General features: G+C 49.3%; 1 protein-coding gene across 1 annotated transcript; it reads right to left on the bottom strand.

The window, feature by feature from the left end:
* Nucleotides 1–304: 304 nt before the first annotated feature.
* On the bottom strand, nt 305–20,810 carry LOC124464976 (cAMP-specific 3',5'-cyclic phosphodiesterase 4B-like). Its single transcript, XM_047016923.1, has 3 exons — nt 20,105–20,810; nt 8,589–8,688; nt 305–727 (listed from the first exon to the last, which is right to left on the bottom strand). The coding sequence occupies exons 2-3, from the start codon at nt 8,625–8,627 to the stop codon at nt 485–487; spliced, it is 282 nt and encodes a 93-aa protein (XP_046872879.1). The 5' UTR covers nt 8,628–8,688; nt 20,105–20,810; the 3' UTR covers nt 305–484.
* Between the last annotated feature and the right edge of the window lie 1,262 nt (nt 20,811–22,072).

The raw sequence follows: 22,072 nt of genomic DNA, 5'->3' as shown, positions 1-22,072 counted from the left end.
AGCACACACACACACACACACTGATATAGGAAGCACACACACACACACACACTGATACTAGGAAGCACACACACACACACACACACTGATACTAGGAAGCACACACACACACACACACACACACTGATACTAGGAAGCACACACACACACACACTGATACTAGGAAGCACACACACACACACACACACACTGATACTAGGAAGCACACACACACACACACACTGATACTAGGAAGCACACACACAAACACACACTGATACTAGGAAGCACACACACACACACACACTGATACTAGGAAGCACACACACACACACACACACTGATATAGGAAGCACACACACACACGCTGTGAGAGTGAAGAGATGGGGATGACAGCCAGTCTGTCACCCGGGCAGCTGGAGGTCAGAGGTCACATTAGTTCCCCTGGGTGGAGCGTCTGGAGCCCCCCGCGCTGTGTGACTCACACACACACACACACACACACTCACCCGTCAGGGTCTGAAGGTGTGATGTCGATGCGGGGCGGAGCCAGGAAGGGCAGGGTCGTGGGGCGGGTCATCAGGTCGTCGTCAGGCGTCCGCGACCTCTCCGACTGTCGCCACGACAACGGGGGAAGCTGCAGGTTGCCGGAGAAACGCCTGCGGCCCCGACGAAGGTCGACGCCCAGCGTGCAGGAGGGAGAGGTGAAGAACTCACCCAGACCACAGTCAAGAGGATCCTTACTGTCCTGGAGGGAGGAGAGGAGGGAGGAAGGAGGAGAGGAGAGAGGAGGGAGGAGAGAGGAGGAAGGAGAGAAGAGAAGAGAGAGGAGGGAGGAGAGGAGAGAGGAGGAAGGAGAGAAGAGAAGAGAGAGGAGGGAGGAGAGGAGAGAGGAGGGAGGAGAGGAGAGAGAGGAGAAGAGACAGAAGGAAGGAGAGAAGAGGGAGAGAAGAGAAGAGAGAGGAGGGAGGAGAGGAGAGAGGAGGGAGGAGAGGAGAGAGAGGAGAAGAGACAGGAGGAAGGAGAGAAGAGGGAGAGAAGAGAAGAGAGAGGAGGGAGGAGAGGAGAGAGGAGGGAGGAGAGAGAGGAGAAGAGAGAGGAGGAAGGAGAGAAGAGGGAGAGAAGAGAAGAGAGAGGAGGGAGGAGAGGAGAGAGAGAGGAGAAGAGAGAGGAGGAAGGAGAGAAGAGGGAGGAGAGAAGAGAAGAGAGAGAAGGGAGGAGAGAAGAGGAGAGAAGAGAGAGGAGGGAGGAGAGAAGAGGGAGAGAAGAGAAGAGAGAGGAGGGAGGAGAGGAGAGAGGAGGGAGGAAGGAGAGAGAGGAGGAAGGAGAGAAGAGGGAGAGAAGAGAAGAGAGAGGAGGGAGGAGAGGAGAGAGGAGGGAGGAGAGAAGAGGAGAGAAGAGAGAGGAGGGAGGAGAGGAGAGAGGAGGGAGGAGAGGAGAGAGGAGAAGACAAGAGAGAGGAAGAAGGAGAGAAGAGGGAAGAGAGAAGAGAAGAGAGAGGAGGGAGGAGAGGAGGGAGGAGAGGAAAGGAGGAAAGGAAAGAGAGAGGGGATAAGGAGAGAGAGTGAGGAAGGCATTTTGAATTTGTTGATTTAGGTTCCCTACAGACCAGCTGGTGCCTCATAACTCTGTCCACCAGGGGGCGCCACCGGTCCGTAACAGCTGAGAAAGCTAAAACTGACTTTGATTAAGTGTTTGATAAGGACACACAGCATATGTGGCTCAAACCACACACACATCCACCCACACCAACCTACCCACACACACACACAGACACACACGCGTACTCCCACCCACACACAGTTACAGGGTTGTTCTATTCACTCTGTATTGACTAGGTTTAGAGTCTTCAAGGTTGGTTAAAGTAATTATTCTAAGTTGTGTTAAAGGAAACGCACTCACAAGGCTTCTCAAAAGGGAGGCATGTAAACACAGTTAAGAATCTGGCTGTCAGAGGAGTTTTATTAGCTCCCCACCCCTCGCTCCCTCCATTACCCCCCCCCCCCACCCCCCACCCCTCGCTCCCTCCATTACCCCCCCCCCCCCCCCACCCCCCACCCCTCGCTCCCTCCATTACCCCGCCCCCCCCACCCCCCTCCCCTGGCCGGCCGTTGGAAACGGATCCCAATCCCTCGTGGCCCTCCTCCCCTCCTCCTGCTGAATCGTCAGTCACGTCTCTATCCCTCCCTGCCATCTCTCCTTCTGCCTAATTTCCCCTCCTGCCTTGTCTGGCTGTGTGCTGCTAGTGTTTTGAGTGATCGCTGGGCATAAATAACCATGTTTACGCTTCACTGGGTGGCGTCTTTAGACACGTGGGGCGTCGCAGACGAGCTTGGCTCTTCTCTTCACACGTCACGGACGGAGCCCAAGGTTCGCTCTCAACCAGAAGCAGTGTTCAGACGGTGTTCTGTAGAGAGAGAAGCAGTTCTCCAAGGTGTTCTGTAGAGGGAGAAGCAGTTGTCCAAGGTGTTCTGTAGAGAGAGAAGCAGTTCTCCAAGGTGTTCTGTAGAGAGAGAAGCAGTTCTCCAAGGTGTTCTGTAGAGAGAGAAGCAGTTCTCCAAGGTGTTCTGTAGAGAGAGAAGCAGTTCTCCAAGGTGTTCTGTAGAGAGAGAAGCAGTTCTCCAAGGTGTTCTATAGAGAGAGAAGCAGTTCTCCAAGGTGTTCTGTAGAGAGAGAAGCAGTTCTCCAAGGTGTTCTGTAGAGAGAGAAGCAGTTCTCCAAGGTGTTCTGTAGAGAGAGAAGCAGTTCTCCAAGGTGTTCTATAGAGAGAAAAGCAGTTCTCTCTAAGGTGTTCTGTAGAGGGAGAAGTAGTTCTCTCTAAGGTGTTCTGTAGAGGGAGAAGTAGTTCTCCAAGGTGTTCTATAGAGAGAAAAGCAGTTCTCTCTAAGGTGTTCTGTAGAGGGAGAAGTAGTTCTCTCTAAGGTGTTCTGTAGAGGGAGAAGTAGTTCTCTCTAAGGTGTTGTGTGGAAGGAACACAACGTGAACTTCTTTTGACACTGAATGTCTTTATTTTTCTCGTCCATCATCGTTGAGACACAAAGCAAACCACCACAGCGCTGTGCCAGGGAGAGGAGGAGTGATGGAGAGCTGTGAGAGGGAGGGGAGGAGGTGACCGTGAAGAGGTAGGAGACATCCTCTAAAGGCTCAAGGACAGAAAAGAGGTTGAGCAGAGGCACAAGCAAAGAGAGAGAGAGAGAGGGAGAGAGAGAGAGAGGGAGAGCGAGATCTACAGAGTTAGATACAGAGAGAGAAAGATACACAGAAAGAGAGAGAGATATATACAGAGAGACAGAGATAGATACACAGAGAGAGAGAGACATACAGTGATAGATAGATACAGACAGAGAGAGAGAGATATATATACAGAGAGAGACAGAGATAGATACACAGAGATAGAGAGAGAGAGAGAGAGAGAGAGAGAGAGAGAGAGAGAGACATACAGTGATAGATACAGACGATTCGTGATACAGTGATTTCTTATGCCCCTCCACTCAACTCTCCTCTCGTCTCAGCCCCGGTCCTTCCTCCTCCCCCCCTCCTCCTCACCCCTGTGACATTGCAGACTGACACACTGCCAACACACAGCAACCCACTCATTAGTCTCTCTGACCCCCCCCCCACACACACACACACTCTCACCTGCTCCCTAGGCTCTGCCCATGCACCTGTCTCACCAATTACCACACACACACACACACACACTCAGGGAAGGGAGATGATGAGATCTCAGGACCCTCCAGGGTCTACCCCCTGCTTTTAAAGCCCTCAGCTGAATCAGCTCTTCAGTGTAAGGTTATAGAGAGTCTGTTTAAGAGACTATTAGGCATATGACCCGGGTCACTGCAGAACCCACACTGATGCCCTGTCTATAAAGACCAGGCTGTCCTGTCCTAGTCTGACTGGGGGCAGTCTGGCCCGTGGAGGGGGTGGGGTGGGGGGTGATGGGTGGAGGATGGGGGGTGGGGTAGGGGGTGATGGGTGGAGGATGGGGTAGGGGGTGGTTGGTGGAGTGTGTGGGGGTGAGACTGAAAGAGACTGATTGCAGTTTTTTTAAGACAGTTAAACTTACTTGCTTTCTACTTCCTGGCTTGGAGCCAGGTGCATGCAGAAAAACACACAGGTGCATGCAGAAAGACACACAGGTGCATGCAGAAAGACACACAGGTGCATGCAGAAAGACATACAGGTGCATGCAGAAAGACACACGGTCAAAACCCACGCCCACACATATGTACGTACACTTCACCCACGTGACTCCAACACACACACACACGTACACACATTCATATTGAAATCAGGAGCTCATCTCTGGGCTTTAGAGCAGGGTGATTCAACACAGAGGGAGCCAATGAATATGTGTAACTTACAAGAAAAGCACAGCTGTTATTTCTCCCACATATGTGTGCACACTGTGTACTTAGTAGAACAGTTTGGCATGTATAATTAATTTCTAGCTAAGGACATTTGCATGGTTTCTATTGTGAGTGGGTTAGGGCAGCCACGCTAGGGTTAAGGCAGCCACGCTAGGGTTAACCTACAACGGCCTGGTGAAGGGGATTGTGGGTCCTCCCACCGTCCACATACAGAGTGGTGAGAACAACAGCTGCTTGGTGGGATTATCACTGCTGTTTCATCTCTCTGAGAACAGCTCGATACACATCCATCTAGGACTGAGTTTTCAATGACTGACGCACATACAAACACAGACAGACAGACAGGCAGACAGGCAGGCAGATAGACAGGTAAATAGAGAAACAGACAGTAAAACAGGCGGGTAGACCGACAGACAGGTAGAGAGATAGACAGGCAAGTAGACAGACAGACAGGTAGAGAGACAGACAGACTGACAGACAGGTAGAGAGAGACAGGCAGACAGACAGGGTTGTCTGGGTTCTCTGCGCCAGCTCACTCACACAGAGAACCATTAGCAAAGTACAGCCATTTGAAACACATTACCACCGACCTCCGACCCCTAACCAATCATACGGTACAATACAGCCTCTGTCTCCATTGACCCCTACGATCACTGAACGCTGTTTTCATTCTGTCCCCTCCCATTGGTTGAGCAGATTCTTTCTACTCCAATCAGCACCCGTGGTTATAGGCCAGGTCAGCCCCAAACAGGGAGACACAGACGTCATTCAGCAGAACCTTTTAAGATCTCTGCCTGTCTAACCCGAGGGGAATCAGGGTGAACGTAACCAATTTAAACTGTGAATCAGGGAGAAAATAGCCGCAGTAAAAGGAACAGGAAAATTACCTTCAGGCCAGCCTTCAATTGTGGTTTTTAACTTTTGTTATTCGATTGCCTTGGCTTCCGTTTCTGATTCATTTGCTTGCCTGCCCGCCTGCCCGCTTGCCTGCCCGCCTGCCTGTCTGCCTGTCAGCCTGCCTGCCTGTCAGCCTGCCTGCCTGTCTGTCTGTCTGCCTGTCAGCCTGCCTGCCTGCCTGCAGACAGTCTGAGGGAGAGGATGTTACTACACTGACACACACTTCTCTGCTGTCTCTACAGCAACCAAACCACCACCCTTCTGCCTGACAAGGGTGTGTGTGTGTGTGTGTGTGTGTGTGTGGGTGAGAGAGTGAGAGAGTGTGTGTGCGTGTGTGTGTGTGTGTACGTCTTTGTAGATACTCTGAAAACAGCCAATCCCTGTCACCCGAGGGAGGTTGAGCCAAGAATTGGGGTTGCTACGGCAACCAGCATCCGACCCCCTGACCGTGCGCTTGTCTCTCCGCTGAAGACTGAAGAGATGGAGGAGGAGGCCAGGGTAGGGGTGACCAGGGTAGGGGTGGCCAGGGTAGGGGAGGCCAGGGTAGGGGTGGCCAAGGTAGGGGAGGCCAGGGTAGGGGTGGCCAAGGTAGGGGTGGCCAGGGTAGGGGTGGCCAGGGTAGGGATGACCAGGGTAGGGGTGGCCAGGGTAGGGGTGGCCAGGGTAGGGGTGGCCATGGTAGGGGTGGCCATGGTAGGGGTGGCCAGGGTAGGGATGACCAGGGTAGGGGTGGCCAGGGTAAAGGAGCGTGGGGAGGGGAGGAGCATGGGGAGGGGGAGAAGGGAGGGGGGAGGGAGAAAGGAGGGGGGAGGGAGAAGAGAGAAAGGAGGCAGGGGAGGGGGGGGGTGGGAAGAGGAGGGCTACCAAGTCTTCTAGCTGTAGAAACAGTTACTAACCCCAACAGCTGTTCCTACCAGGAAACACGTCCTCAAACTGAGTTGTCAAACTCGTCGGTGACTCACCTCGGCGAGTGTACTCCAGCTAGTAAGACAGTTCGTCACGTCTGTTTTGGTGTCTGCCTCGTAGGGTGTCTGCTTCGCAGGGTGTTCGACCAACACAAACCGCCTCAGACGGCGTCTAAAAGACGGCCGACTGTTCCACCTGCTCAAGGAAAGACAGGCCGACTGTTCCACTTGCTCAAAGAAAGACAGGCCGACTGTTCCACCTGCTCAAAGAAAGACAGGCCGACTGTTCCACCTGCTCAAGGAAAGACAGGCCGACTGTTCCACCTGCTCAAGGTAAGACAGGCTGACTGTTCCACCTGCTCAAAGAAAGACTGGCTGTCTGTTCCTGTAGACAGAGTAGGTGTTTCCTTGATACAGACTTCCATCTGCCCTCCTGCTGAGGACCTCTGCAGCTTGTTAGAGTCCTGATGACAGCCCAGTGTGCCAAGACACGCCTCCATCTGGGGTTAGATTGAGATGATTGGTCGACCTGACACAGAGCAATCTGAAGCCTTCTCACCGTAACGAGTCGAGCAGAAACACACACCAGCACACACACGCGCCATGCTTCTGTGACCTGAATGCATAATGGGTCATCCATGCGCCAGGTTGAAAGCAGGGACTTTATTGAATCAGGGCGCTTGGCGTCTGCTGTTGGCCACCTCCAGCTTACAACATTTCATTACGCCTCCCAAGCTAGCAGACAGACCCCCTCTTCTGGTTTCACACTGTACACATACACACACACACACACACACCTCCTAACAAACACAACGCTCTGCTGGTCAGGCCTCCTTTTGTCTACCTGCTGAGAAAACCACACAATGCACATTGCTACCCCTCTCAGACAAAATGTACCAGGAGAAGAAAGATCCAGAGGTAATGACAGGTGGCGAGCAGGAGAAAGCAGGCGATGGCGTGAGAGAGTTACACAGTGAGGTAAACAGAGAGGTGAGATGAGAGAGAGAGATGGAGAGAGTTACACAGTGAGGTAAACAGAGAGGTGAGATGAGAGAGAGAGATGGAGAGAGATACACAGTGAGGTAAACAGTGAGGTGAGATGAGAGAGAGAGATGGAGAGACATACACAGTGAGGTAAACAGAGAGGTGAGGTGAGAGAGAGAGATGGAGAGAGTTAAACAGTGAGGTAAACAGAGAGGTGAGGTGAGACAGAGAGATCAAGAGAGATACAGAGTGTGTGTGTGTGTGTGCGTGTGTGTGACAACGACAACAGAAAAAAGACACCGTTCCCAAGGTGCCGGAGGTACTGGGCATGAGCAGCGTATCTGGTAATAGCAAAGTGCTATCAGGAAGTGTGGAGTAATGGTTGTGACACAAGGTCTCCTAGATGCAGGATGCATGACGGGACAGGTACCTGAGGATGTGTGAGATGAGAACTGACAGGGAGGAGGAGGGGGGGAGGGAGAGGAGGGGAGGGGAGGAGAGGGGGGGAGGGGGGGAGGGGGGGGAGAGGGGAGGGGAGGAGGGGAGGGGGGGAGGAGGGGAGGACGGCTTGATCACAAGCTTGCTACTGTGCAACATTGTAGGAGGAAGTGCATCTGCACCTCAACCTCATCTGTCGATCAATAACCACATATTTCTTTATTCTCTCTCTCTCTCCCTCTCTCTCTCATCTCTCCAGCTTCCTGAGATACTTCTCCTTGTACGCACCGTGGCACAGTCATTGCGTTTTCTCTCCAGCGGGGTTGGAAGGTACTGTCTGGCCTCTCTCAGCTACCTGTCTCAGGTGCTGTCTGGCCTGTCTCAGGTACCTGTCTCAGGTACTGTCTGGCCTGTCTCAGGTGCTGTCTGGCCTGTCTCAGGTACTGTCTAGCCTGTCTCAGGTACCTGTCTCAGGTGCTGTCTGGCCTGTCTCAGGTACCTGTCTCAGGTGCTGTCTGGCCTGTCTCAGGTACTGTCTGGCCTGTCTCAGGTACCTGTCTCAGGTACTGTCTGGCCTGTCTCAGGTGCTGTCTGGCCTGTCTCAGGTGCTGTCTGGCCTGTCTCAGGTGCTGTCTGGCCCGTCTCAGGTACCTGTCTCAGGTGCTGTCTGGCCTGTCTCAGGTACCTGTCTCAGGTGCTGTCTGGCCTGTCTCAGGTACCTGTCTCAGGTGCTGTCTGGCCTGTCTCAGGTACCTGTCTCAGGTACTGTCTGGCCTGTCTCAGGTACCTGTCTCAGGTGCTGTCTGGCCTGTCTCAGGTACCTGTCTCAGGTGCTGTCTGGCCGGTCTCAGGTGCTGTCTGGCCTGTCTCAGGTACCTGTCTCAGGTGCTGTCTGGCCTGTCTCAGGTGCTGTCTGGCCTGTCTCAGCTACCTGTCTCAGGTGCTGTCTGGCCTGTCTCAGGTGCTGTCTGGCCTGTCTCAGGTACCTGTCTGGCCTGTCTCAGGTACTTACATCGTTTGACACAGTCAGCACACTCCTGCTCTTCCTCATGTTCTGTGGAGTGTTCCTCCTCTTCCTCTCTCCGTTCCACGGCACCCGGAGTCACACACACCTGCAAGGATGACACACACACACACAACTTTGGTTGTGAGGCAAGTGACGGCACACAAACATTTTCCACAGGTACAAAGACCCGACATGCACACGCTCCAACACACACACACAGTTCTTTCACACACTCAAGGACATAGTGTTGTCGCTGTGCTTTGAAATATGCATGGCAAAACAAAAGACAAGATAGTGTTTTTCATTCTTGGAGGGGTTGAGCTGTGAGAAAGGCATGCTGGAATTCCCAGACATGGCACTGACAAACCACAGTAGACTTCAGTCAGACATGGACAGAGATGGGGAGGGAGAGAGGGAGAGAGAGAGACATCTTTATGGTTTAATTTATATGGATTTAATACTTTGGTAATTGAAAGAATGTTCTTGTGTCAATAAAGAAACAATAAATTGAATAGGAAGAGAGAGAGAGGGGGTCAGAGAGGAAGACGGAGGAATAGAGGAAGAGAGAACGACAGAAAGAGGAGGGCAGAGAGAGAGGAATAGAGGAAGAGAGAAAGAGAGAGAGAGAGAGAGAGAGAGAGAGAGAGAGAGAGAGAGAGAGAGGAGGACAGAGAGAGAGAGGAATAGAGGAAGAGAAAGAGGAATAGAGGAAGAGAAGGAGTATTTTGACTGGAGTTCCAGGCTACAGCGTCCTGCTGTACCTTCCTCCATCACGCCGGTCACACTGGCCCATTGGGCTCTGGTCACGATAGCACCGTTACAAAAACCAGGCTCTGTGCTTTGTGTAACTGTCTTGTGGTAGCCAAGGTCTACATTACTGCATGCAAAAATACCTTTGGTTGAATTAAGCAATTTGACGTGATTCCTTGATGCACTTTGGGGTAAAGGATAATGAACTGGGTGAGATAATGAAGTTTCTGGCTGTAACACGTGGAACACGTGCATGACCGCTCTGCACGGTCAGGGCTCGAGAACATGCCGAAACAGAGGAAGATTTGACCAGTCAACTCTCTCTGAATCCCTCCCCCTCTCCCCTCTCCCTCTCTGTATCTCTATCTCTCTCTCTCCACCTTCACCCTCACATCTCCATCACACTCCTCCCCCCGTCACACTAAGCTGGAGGTGAGAGACATATGGCCACAACGACCGTGACCCTGGAAGTCTCTGCCAGCCTCACAATTCCCAGAGGCTCTTTTCCCACACCTCTCTCTCCTGCTCAGCCTCGCTCCTCTCTTTCCGAATGGCACCCGTTTTCCTTCCCCATCCCTCCATGCGGTCTCCTCCTCTCTCTCTCTCCCATCCCTCGTTTGAGGGAGAGAGGGAGGAACCAGCTCACTGCACTGCCTAGCGTACCACAGCCTCCACAGAACACTGTACTGAGTCATCAGGCTTAATCATTACCTTTACTCACAGAACGCCTCCGTAACTCAATCAGCTGTGCTGTTATTCCCGGGTACATTTATGCATTTAGCAGCATAGGTCCTGTGCTTTGTGTTCAGTTGCGACGACAGATAACGCAACTCATGATATTAACTCCAGCGTCGCGCAAATTTGCCAGTGTGTCATCCGACACAGCTTAATCCCAGGGGCGATTTGAAAACATGCCACTGTGAGGATTGAGGTTTATTGGAAATGTTTGTAATTCAACCGAGATCAGGAAAATTATTTCTCTCTCAGTTGAGGCAGTGTTTAAGAGTTCCCTCTGTCACAATTAAATGTTAATGTTACTAACAAATACGACTAAATAATCCTCTGTGTTGATTTGTATAAGTCATCGGACAGACTGATAGAAACAGAAAAGGCGATGTTGTATAAATATGTTTCTTAGTTAAAATAATGTTTTCAACAAGACGCCCTTAGAGCTATGAAAAATGTAATGAGCTGTCATCCAGCCAAAAAAAGTGCAGGCGTCCATCTTGTTAGCACAAGTCTTTTGGTAGGCTCTTCTCTCCCTTTTGGGTTCAGATTCCTCCATAACCCTGCAGGGCATCACCTTCCCAGGCTTGTATAGCATTCCTCACTAATGAAACCTGCGACTAACGGCCCAAAGCCGTTTAATACCTCCTGTGTTAATCATTTAAAACGATACAAGATCGACTCCACAGCCTCTGAAAAGCTACCACAAGGCTTCTAATAACTTTCACGCTCATAAACCAGGAGGGATTTTCATCTTCTCTGATAGGCACCCAATCTACTGTAACAAGAGTTGGCTGTCAAGAAGCTTTAGTGAGCAGGAGTGAGGAGAGGAAGATGGGGGGAGGCAGAAGAAGAGAGGAAGGGAGAGAAGAGAGGGAGGGTGAGGAAGGGAAGAGAGGGAGGGAGAGAGATTTCTCCATCCACCAGCTGGATGAAAGGCTCAGCGGAGTTTGAGGTCGGGTAAAGGATGACCACGTTCCAGAAACAGATGCACATCCTTGCTGACAGAAAAACAGAAATGACTTGCCAACTGACAACATCAACAGCACATAGGGACACACTATCGCGCTCTCGTTAGCATAGAGTCTAGAGATGCCTCGTCTTGTAAGCACAGTATCTCACCTGCGATAAGACTATCAAAAACATCCTAGATGGATACTCTATGATAGTGTATGCTGGAGTCCCACCTTCACCCAACTCCTGGAGGTAGTTACAGTGGCAGGTGTAATAGGTCTAACTACAACATGTGATTCTGAGTGAAAACAGAACAGGAACTGGTTAGGGATGTTTAGACTTGGGACCTGTTTCCTCCTTTCTACTCTGGTTCAGCTCACATGCTTCCTGGTTTATCACACATGCAAACTCTCTCTCACACACACACGTTTGACGAGACAAGGACTTGTTTAATGTATGATTTGGGATAGACAAGAGTTTTTACCGAATTATCTCTTATCTGTGCTGTGACATTTGTTAGAATAACGACCAGGTGGTTTATATGCACATGACCCTCTGCTTGAAAGCTCCACATCCACATCTAGATTTTGCACATCAAATAAATAACCGCCAGCAAGGTTCTTCTGCTTGTTTCACATAAAGAGGATAATGCTCAGTGTCAGCGCATCATCATGATGAGGTTATGATGGAGTTTGGTAATGACAGATTGATCTTGCTCGTGCAGGTGGTGTCCCCATGGTGAACAGCGGTTAACAGACTGATAGCGGACGTCTCTGTAGGGGAGGACACCCACCTGCTTAGTCCCTGAGTGGAAAGCTAATTGTCGTTTCTTCTGCTTAATTATCACAGCATTAGACCAAGGTGTGAAGACACACACACACACATGGACACACACACACAGCAGTAGCAGCCGGATTAAACTGATCGCACACAGGAAGATTTGTACCAGAGCCCTGTCATCTGTACAGGGTCACCATGCCAGGGACAGGCCCCGTGACGGGGGTAGGAAAATGATGAGGGTGGGGAGGGGGTAGAGGAGGGTGGGGAGGGGGTGGAGGAGGGTGGGGAGGGGGTGGAGGAGGGTGGGGAGGAGGGTGGGGAGGGGGAGGGTGGAGGAGGGGGTGGAGGAGGGTGGGGAGGGTGGGGAGGGGGTGGAGGAGGGTGGGGAGGGGGTGCAGGAGGGTGGGCACATATAAATGAGACAAATATGAGAACTTTGAGAAAACACAGGGGGTCTGTCAAACTGTGAGGTCCAGCTTATTAAAAGCAGGTTATATATAGGCTGTGTGTGTCTGTAAATGTGTGAGTTGGTGCCAAGCGCATGTGCCTGTTTTGCACACACATGCGTAAACCCGGTTCACTGAATTACAGTAATGACTCATCCATCTTAATCACAGGCACACCCACCCTCCCATCAAAGGGAGCAAATGTGTTGCTTTGGTGAAATAGCCGGGGCACTTCCCTCTAATGAGAGAGGACCTGCAGATCTGGCCAGGGCCTGTGTGCTGGACACATTTCCTTTCAGCCCGTCTGTTCGAACAGAACCCCACAGCCACCACCACGGGCCCCTCTCTAGACGGCGTGGGGACCGACAGGCTGATATTAACTGGCTTTGGCAGACAAGCTTTTCTGGTCTGGTTGTTTTGACTATCATTTTTCATTTCTTGCTGCACCCGCTCACTCGGGGCTGCGTGGTGTCGTTAATAACGAGAGCCTGGGCGGTCCTCCCTCGCGTCACGCTTTTCTGTTTTACATTCCGCAAGGGAGGGGACAGGAAACTGGAACACTGCCATTTAGAATGGAGACAGGGAGCAGGAATCTGCAGGTCTCCCATCATGTAAACCACAGGTGACACTGATCGGAGACAGACTTGATTCAGCTTGGCAAAAACATAATTTTTTTTAGCATTTGCATCATTACTCAGCAAAGCGCTGTTCAGCCAGGCCTTTCTAGGGCATTACATTGAACTGTTGTGGTGCAACTGAATGTATCATGATCTGCATACCACCTAAAAACATTCAGACAAAGGGGAGGGTATAGCTCAGTGGTTAGAGCATTTGACTGCAGATACAGGTTCAATTCTCCTCCCCGTGCTTTGGATAAACCATCTGCTAAATGAATGAATGACGACTTGTGTGTCACAATCGCCATGCACTTCCCCTCAGAAGAGTTTGGTTTCTGACGGGGTCAGCAGCCAGATAATTAAGAGTGAGTGTGTGACCTCACTTCCTGTCACGACGTGTTCCTGTCACACGCTCTCTTCCTGTCACAAGGTATTTTCTCACTCAACAACAAGCTTATGCTTCTTTAAAAGGTTTGTTGTTCGATGCTCACGCGAGCGCGCGCACACAGACACAACGCGCACAGTCAATGTGCTTGGACATGTTAGACAGCAAGAGAAAGACGAAGAGAGAAATCCTTTAAATTTGGCAATTCCACTGCAGTCTTTTCATTTAGACCAATGTGTGTGGTGCACCACATGCAGAAATAAAAATATATAAACGCGTCTGAAACAGTCTGTGAGAGAGCAGAGATACCAACATGGGACCATATGATGGTGTATTGAAGCACAGGTCAACATTGCTCTTATCCAATGGAGGACATGTTGGATCATATCTAAATGTAAAAGAAGAAATCATTTTCGTTCAATCCGTTTTGGAGAGTTCTGCTTACCAAAGCATCAAGAATCTAATATTCTATTTGAAGATCATGCTAAGCCAAGGGAGTCCCAGTGATGGACTGGGGTTGAGAGGACCTACAGTGCAAGATGAAGACCGTACTATTCATCAATAATGCCTACTGTGGCAAACGATGAAATGTTTAGAGCATTATTAATCACAGACAGAGCAAAAACTAATGTGTACGTTTAAAAGCTTCAACATCATCTCCACAGGATACCGTCTTCAGTCACTGGCCGAAACATCCACACACACACACACACACACAAAACCTCTATATACACACACACACACACCTCTATACACACACAGTAGGACAGATCTGTCAGCCAACGAAATTGATCAGTTTAATGAAGAGTAGTTAGGGTGTTCTGCTTACTTGGTTAAGTGACTACAGATTTACGGTATTAGCTACAAGGATATTTACGAGGTGAAAAAGCATCGTTCTGTGGGGCAAACAGTGTGCTTGTCTCGATAATGACTCTACCATTCTGATCGTTTACCGTTACGAGGTTACAAGGAGCAGACTTTGCGTTGACTACTCAAACAAGGAAGGCGTCGTTGCTGCAGTCCAGTCCTGCAAGAGATCTGCTCTGAAATGTCAAGCTGAACATGCAAAAACCTCAGGTGGAAAAAAGTCTAATATTTCACCATGTTTTTCCCCTTTTTAGTTGCTTTGCTGCTCATGCACAACATTGTTCAATAAGACAGGGTGGTATTGGATTCTACCCCAATGATTTCACTCGATAAATCCCCTCTCTGTGTCCTCCTATTTTGATATGGGTGCACTGCAGGGACCATAACAGATTCGTGTATAAATGACAAATGATAGCTAAGAAAAAGCCATTTAAATTTTTTCCCCCAGGCAAAATGAAAAAAAAAAATTTTTTCAATTACTCCGATACATGATTTCATGGTTTGATCCTGTCCTCTTTCTCAGTGAGCTGTAAACTGGGTGGAGATTCTCTTCCCAGGAAAATCTGTTTACATCAGGGTCATGCCCACCAAACACAGGAAATGACTAGTATTTCATGGAAAGGGTGATCCACCCTGATTGGATTTTGATGGAATGACTCTGAAGGCATTTCCTGTGGAATGGAGATGGAGACAGACTAAGGCCTGATGTCTAACACCCCCACACACACACACACACACACACACACGTGTGTGTTGACACACAACAGGGCACTGGTCCTACCGGGGAGGAAGCATCAGGGGGTCAGCGCGGCCTGGGGGGCCTGGGGGGCCTGGAGGCTGGGGGCTGGGGGGGCCAGGAGGGCCTGGGGGGGCCTGGAGGGCCTGGGGGGGCCAGGAGGGCCTGGGGGGGCCTGGAGGGCCTGGGGGGGCCTGGGGGCTGGGGGGGCCTGGGGGGCCTGGAGGCTGGGGGGGCCTGGGGGCTGGGGGGCCTGGAGGCTGGGGGCTGGGGGGGCCTGGAGGGCCTGGGGGGGCCTGGGGGGCCTGGAGGCTGGGGGGGCCTGGAGGGCCTGGGGGGGCCTGGAGGCTGGGGGGGCCTGGAGGCTGGGGGCCTGGGGGCTGGGGGGGCCTGGAGGGCCTGGAGGCTGGGGGCCTGGAGGCTGGGGGCCTGGGGGCTGGGGGGGCCTGGAGGGCCTGGGGGGGCCTGGGGGGGCCTGGAGGCTGGGGGCCTGGAGGCTGGGGGCCTGGAGGCTGGGGGCCTGGGGGCTGGGGGGGCCTGGGGGGGCCTGGAGGGCGTGGAGGCTGGGGGCCTGGGGGGCCTGGGACAGCTGGCAAACAGGCGTCTCTGTCGGAGACCGTGGCAAGGTTTGGGTTATAGTGGGTTAAGGGTTAGGGTTGGAGTGGGTTTGGGTTAAAGTGGGTTCGGGTTAGAGTGGGTTAAGGGTTATAGTCAAGAGTTAAGTGAAGAGGATGTCACAGCTGGAATATTCCATCAGGCTGACCACATGCGTGTTTCTGCTCTAACCATAAACAGGCCTGGGAGGACACTTGTCTTCACACCAAAAGAGCAGGAGTCCTAAAACATCAGTGGCGAGGTTCCCCTTCTCTCTTTCATCCTTTTTCTGTTTTCAGATTTAGCTCGGTGAGGAACAAGTGGATTGGATCCACAAAGAGGGAGGAGGTAACAGGGTTAGGGTTAGAGGAGGAGGAGGTAACAGGGTTAGGGTTAGAGGAGGAGGAGGTAACAGGGTTAGGGTTAGAGGAGGAGGAGGTAACAGGGTTAACACCACAACTTGAATGGAGGATAATACAGCACTCTATAATCACCTCCCCTAAAAAACAACAAATACTAATATGAAAGTGAAAATATGTTTTCAATTACTCGCTCGAGACCCTGAGAAACAAGTTAGTATTAGGGGGAGGGAGAAGAAAAGAAAAGCTATTTTCCATTATGGCTGGAGAGATGGAATCAGAATTGGCTGTTTAAACGCTTCCATGGGGTCGCATGAGCATGTTCCTCACTATCCCGACCGTGTTAAATTGGATTCTTGCTGCTTTACATTCTGAAAAAACCAGACAGGCTGATTGACAACTGTACAAACACAGACACTTGAGCCTACACGTTCTCACACACAAACAATGATGCCAACGCACACACGGAAACACACTTGACATGTCCAGCTTCATCCATGAGTTAATCAATTCACGGCTGAGGCCCAAGTTGGCAGCTGTGATCAATAGCATTGACTGTCTGCCCATTACATAATGAGGCTGGTGACATCGGGGGGTTATTGATTGGTCCTGCAAGGGAGATTCCTCTTCTCTTCTCCAGCCAATCACAAGATCCCCGGCATCCCAAATAGCCAATCACGTTCACACATCCGCCATCGACATCCACGACAGCCAAAAACCCTGCAGTCACTTCTGTCAGACATTCATATGAAGTATGCTAAACATAAAGGTAGAAAGTGCATGAGACAGAGAAGGCGGAGGCTGGATATGTTCTAGCAGCGGCCAGTGAGTTTCTCTCCTCCAGGGAGATCTACAGAGACAGAAGCAGAGAGACAGCCTGTGTCTGATTACAGGCGGTGAGAGCTCTTTCTGGACTTGACTTCACCTTGACCTAACATACACACACACACACACACACACACAGTGAATATTATTTCTTCCGTCTTCCTGTTTCAAGCTTTATTTCCGTCTGTGATCCACTCACAGGCTAACATGAAGAGTGGAGCCAGGTGGGGCAAGGGGTGGATGTGAGAGGAGGAGGGGGCAGGTTTGCTAATGAGAGGCAGACTACTGGCAAGTACTGCTAAAGGATGCTATCTAGAACCAAAATGGCGAAGCTTTATAAAAAATAAACACTATTCCCCTGACTTTCTCTACGGTTGAAAGCAAACAGTTACATTATATTACTGGTGATGATGGGAATGTTCCAGACACATTAATAAACAGACTTGGTGACAGAGTCTGGCTGGGTTTGATGGCTCTCAGAGGAGCACTTTCAAACATCCTCACAGAAACTAACTCACTAAATTATGTAGATGACAGTGTTGGCGTGCGAAAGTGTCTTTGTCAATGTTTGTGTGTTCGTATATGCATGGAAGATGCGTGTGAGAACATTCATACAGTTTGTTCTGTAGTAAGGGCCCCAACCCTTAGCTTACTAACACATTGCACACCATTTTTTGTTGCGACAAGCAGCTCTATAGCCGCTGTGAAGGTCGGTCGGTCCAAAACATTTTCCCGGTGCTCCGGGGTTGCTATGAGGGGCCGCTTAGGAAATAATTCAGACGGTCCTTACACAAACACATATGAAACACATGCACATTCACATATGAAACATTCACACATTCATACTACTGAAAACTCACATCCACATATGTGAAATGTTCGGAAGTCAGTTCTGTATATTCAGAAGGCATTTCAGCGTATCCGGTCAGTTCAGTAGTTTAGCAATTTTACAGAAAAAGGATCAAAATAGCTTGATGTGGCAAGCTAAATGTCAATACTGGGTAACCAAACACACAAATCTAGAAAAAGTCAAGAAAATTCTGGAATGTTGATCCGAGTGGTTGTGTACGGGATGCAAACTTACCCCTTGTTTTTATTTGGGCACACCAAGCTAGCTGGCTAGCTAACAACAATACGTTTGAAACGGTAAAAACTTTTATCTTTCAAACTATATGTTTTTAAAAGCTGTGTGTTTTCCGTCCACCCTTCATGGACAGTTAGGCAGAAAACTGTAGCTTGCATTGCCATCAAGATCGCTATTTAGTATCCCAGAAATACAATACCTTTCATCCATACATTTTCTGATGCAGCATTACAATTGCGAGAGGTCTTAACGCAAAGACAAATCAGTCCGATTGGCAGAAAGCTCTTTTCATCAGTCTCTCCACACGAGTACCTTCCGATCATTATCCTATCATCTCATCAGCTGAGACTTCTTTTAGCTTCCATCAAACCACTTACCCCCCCATCCTTGCTTTAGTAAGGTCTATGGATCCAGCAATCCAGGGTGGTTGGCCTAGTGTCTGTACAGGCTTCTCATCAGTCTTTTCCCCTGATTACTCTCTAAACAAAATCACCTTCTTCAAAACATGCTCTAGATAATAACCAAACCAAATGTAAATCCCCCCTGCTGTGCTTTGTGTTGCTGTATTAAACACAAGCCTGGGCACCAGGTGTTGGTTGAGTGTTGATTTTTTGTCTCCGAGATGTCCCAGACCTAGGCTATTTCTTCCCAGCCAGAGCACCCGGACAGATTAATGAGGTTGCCAGACGACTGTAGGTCTAACTGATGATTCTCTCTCTCTCTCACACACACAAACACACACACACACAGACACAGATCCATCCATTCTCTTTCAGTTAAATCTCCAAAGACCAAAGAATCTCAGGGATATTCAGATCATGCCACATACACATAAAAAAAAATGACATCTTTGAAGACACAGCAAACTTCTCTCTCTCACCCCTCTCTCTCTCTCGATGTCTCTCCCCTCGTCCCCCCTCTCTTTCTGTCCAAACACACAGAATAGATCTCTTGTGGAGAGTGATGTACAGCAAATCAGGTGATCATTCAGCCGGTGGCCTTGGCAAGACAGGGCCCACACCTCAGAGCTGATTGATGGTGCCCCGGCTCTGCTGCTGCTGCCAGACTACCTACTGAACACACACACACCTACTGAACACACACACACACACACAGACAACTCCTGAACACACACACACACAGACCTACCGAACACACACACCCACTGAACACACACACACACACAGACCTACCGAACACACACACCTACTGAACACACACACACGCACACAGACCTACCGAACACACACACCTACTGAACACACACACACACACACACAGACAGACCTACCAAACACACACACACACCTACTGAACACACACACATACCTACCGAACACACACACACCTACTGAACATGTCACACTGCTCACAGCCACCGGCAATTTTTAACCAGGTTTCTCCACAAACGCACACACACACACGGATGGATAAAGAGATGGAGGGAGGGATGTGTGGAGGAAGGGGTGGGTGGGGAGAGAGAAATGGACAGAGATATGGAGAGAGAGACAGGAATGGGGGAGAAAGGGTAGACAGGGGCTAAATGGTCCACAGACGAAACAAGATGCATTTGTTTAGGTGGGTTTCTTAAGCATTCAATTACTATAATTCACTAAGCCGAGTCCTCAACTACCTGTGTTCTGATGCACACGCCTCTTACCCTCCTACTGTCAATCCATTACAGCAGCTAGTGGAGAGATGTCAAAACTAGCAGTCTGAATGTAGTAGTGACCCCTAAACAAAGATAGAGGGGGGGGGGGGGGCGTTAATGATGTTTGGTGAACCTTCAGACAGACTGTAAATGATTTACCAGACGGCCTTTAATTCTGGCAGGCAGCATAACAGTAGCGCAGTGACCGGCTGTTACATCGAGCCTCGAAGTGTAGCGGAGTCAGGTGTAGCCTGGCAGAAGAGCCATCGGACGGTGAAACGAGACAGAGTTTGGGCCAAACTGATAAGCTGAAAGCCCCCCGTTTCTGAAAGGTTGTTTTATTGACAACGTGATATAGAAGTAATTTCAAGTCCATTGTCAACATGGGTTTAGTATTAAAAACTCACGCAGAGACTATATAGGCAAAATGACGAGGAAGCCAATTAATCAAATTTGCAGACCGAGTTTTTAAATCGCAGAGTTCACATAAACACACCACTATGAAGCCTCGCCTAATAGATGGGAAGTTTAAATGTAGGCGACTGTTTCCAGGAGATATACCCATCACAGAACGTATATTTAAGTTAACAAAGGAAGCGGGTGTCCATGGGCTAACTCCCTTCTTAGATGAATATGGAAGAACAGCAAACTAGAATTCCGATCATGTTAACCATTTCAACGGCAATAAAGGATAACGGAGAGATAATTAGTGTCGCCTAAATGCTCAACTATCTAAGCGCGCTTTTACCTTTTAATTGATCCACTGTTTCGCGTGGGGTGACAAAGAGATCTTTCCGTAGCCTTGAGTAATGAGGACAGAACGTCTAAAATGTGTTTCCACGTTTTTAACGAGTCGTGGACATCCGTTGGTTCCGTTATTCCAAAGCAGTCAGGAGCCTCCTCGTGCAGTTATAGTCCAACGAAAAGCTTGTTCTGGAGACATCCAGCTATAACCCGAGACTTCTTCACATCTCTCGTTGGTGTGCTGTTCCACTCTGTCAATGGGTTACACGATTACAGAGTCGTTAGTTTCGATGAGGTGAAAGAAATATTTCAGTTCTGCTTCACATTCACGACCAGTCTCATACGAATAGAGAAAAAATACATGGTTCTCGATGTTGTCGGTTATCTCTTTCGACCGCAGGAGCAGAACAGAGACTGTCACGGCCAGCATAAAAACAAGGAGTTGTAGCAGTGCACGCGCTGCTTGAGCCCAGCTAGTGAGTAGCAACGCGAGCCTGAGTCTGATGCACACAGACTGGTAAGAATACGGGCTACCAGGCAACCAACAGCCGCAAAGTTCCACCCAGTTGTGACTATAGTTCTCTGGTAGAGTAATTATTTAAGGAATAGTCAGTTAGGGTACAGTCGGCAGTCTGTATCCAGTGAAATGCAGCTTGCCTGTTGCGTTTACATATCTCGCATTCTCTTTGACAACAAGAAACTACGTCCCATAAGAGAGTTCATACAAGCGGTTCGTGTAAATGGCCCAGTGGTCACGTGGGCGTGAATTCAAACCAAATTGGTAATAGCAGGGCCGTACGCAGGGCCCAAAAAATACTGAGGTCATGAGTCAGAACTTCTAGGCGGGTTCGGGGGCATGCTCCCCCGGAATTTTTTTAAATTACATTATTTAAATATGGCCATTTTCTCTTATTGAGTCTTAAGGAGCAAAAACATCATCATTATGACTTTTGAATATGGGGCGGTGTGGAGCTTTTGAAATTTTGAGGTAAACATGGGGCATTCTGAGGCTTTTTGAAGGACCTTTATGGGACTCATGAAGTAAGGGCAAGTTACCACAATTATTATTATATGGCAACGACGGTACGAGCGTTCTGATTGGATAATGAGTAGTCACCCCAGCCGCGTATTGCCCTCCTCGCCGGTCAATACGGATCCGTATTGCCCTCTGACGTCAGCTTCAAAATGAGCGATATGGACAAGTCAGCTGCTGAGTTTTACTATCCAGATGATGCTGAAAAGCTTTGTCATCGAAAGTGAGGATGAAGACCAGACTCTTTGAATCACTTGTGTCGTTATTTTGTGATGAAATTAAAGCCATTTTAGCAGAACCATGTTGTCAGCTTTCTATAAAAAGTAATGAGTTGCTTGGCAACACATGAAACACACCGTGAGAAGACTTGAGAGCTAGCTACAATTAGCCTAAAGGTACCATTTATTTTCGTTTACAAAATGAAAAGAATCTAAAATTGCCATATAATAAACTAATAATAAACTAATAAATAATAATAAACTACTTACTAAGTAAGTAGTTTATTATTAAACTACTTACTTAGTAAGTAGTTTAATAATAAACTACTTACTAACCTCGACCGTTCGGTCATGCCGGGAAATATCAAACTGAGGCTGGAACGTATCGACCGAGCCATAGCGAGTCAGTTTGATATTTCCCAATTGCCACTGAATTTCATTTTCAATCAATCACATCAATGACATATCAATCGCAAAATTAATGTTGATTCAACCGGTGGAAATTGATTGACAACCGGTACTGACGGAGTTAACCAAACTTTGATTTGATGTTTCCTTATCCGAGTGCTGCAATACAAATATTTCCACATGAAAATGAATCTTTCTTCTCACAGTCATCTGCCACTTAAACTTCTCTTAACCTACATGTTTAGTTTGCTGCGCTCCTCTTCCAGTGACTGTAACTAACATAGGCTATTCACTAACAGTAGCGGTATGTCTA

The sequence above is a fragment of the Hypomesus transpacificus genome, unplaced genomic scaffold (assembly GCF_021917145.1).
Source record: "Hypomesus transpacificus isolate Combined female unplaced genomic scaffold, fHypTra1 scaffold_431, whole genome shotgun sequence".
In the NCBI taxonomy this organism is placed as follows: domain Eukaryota; kingdom Metazoa; phylum Chordata; class Actinopteri; order Osmeriformes; family Osmeridae; genus Hypomesus; species Hypomesus transpacificus.
Note: the sequence above shows the minus strand (reverse complement) of the source record. Positions and strands in the feature narration are given on the sequence as shown.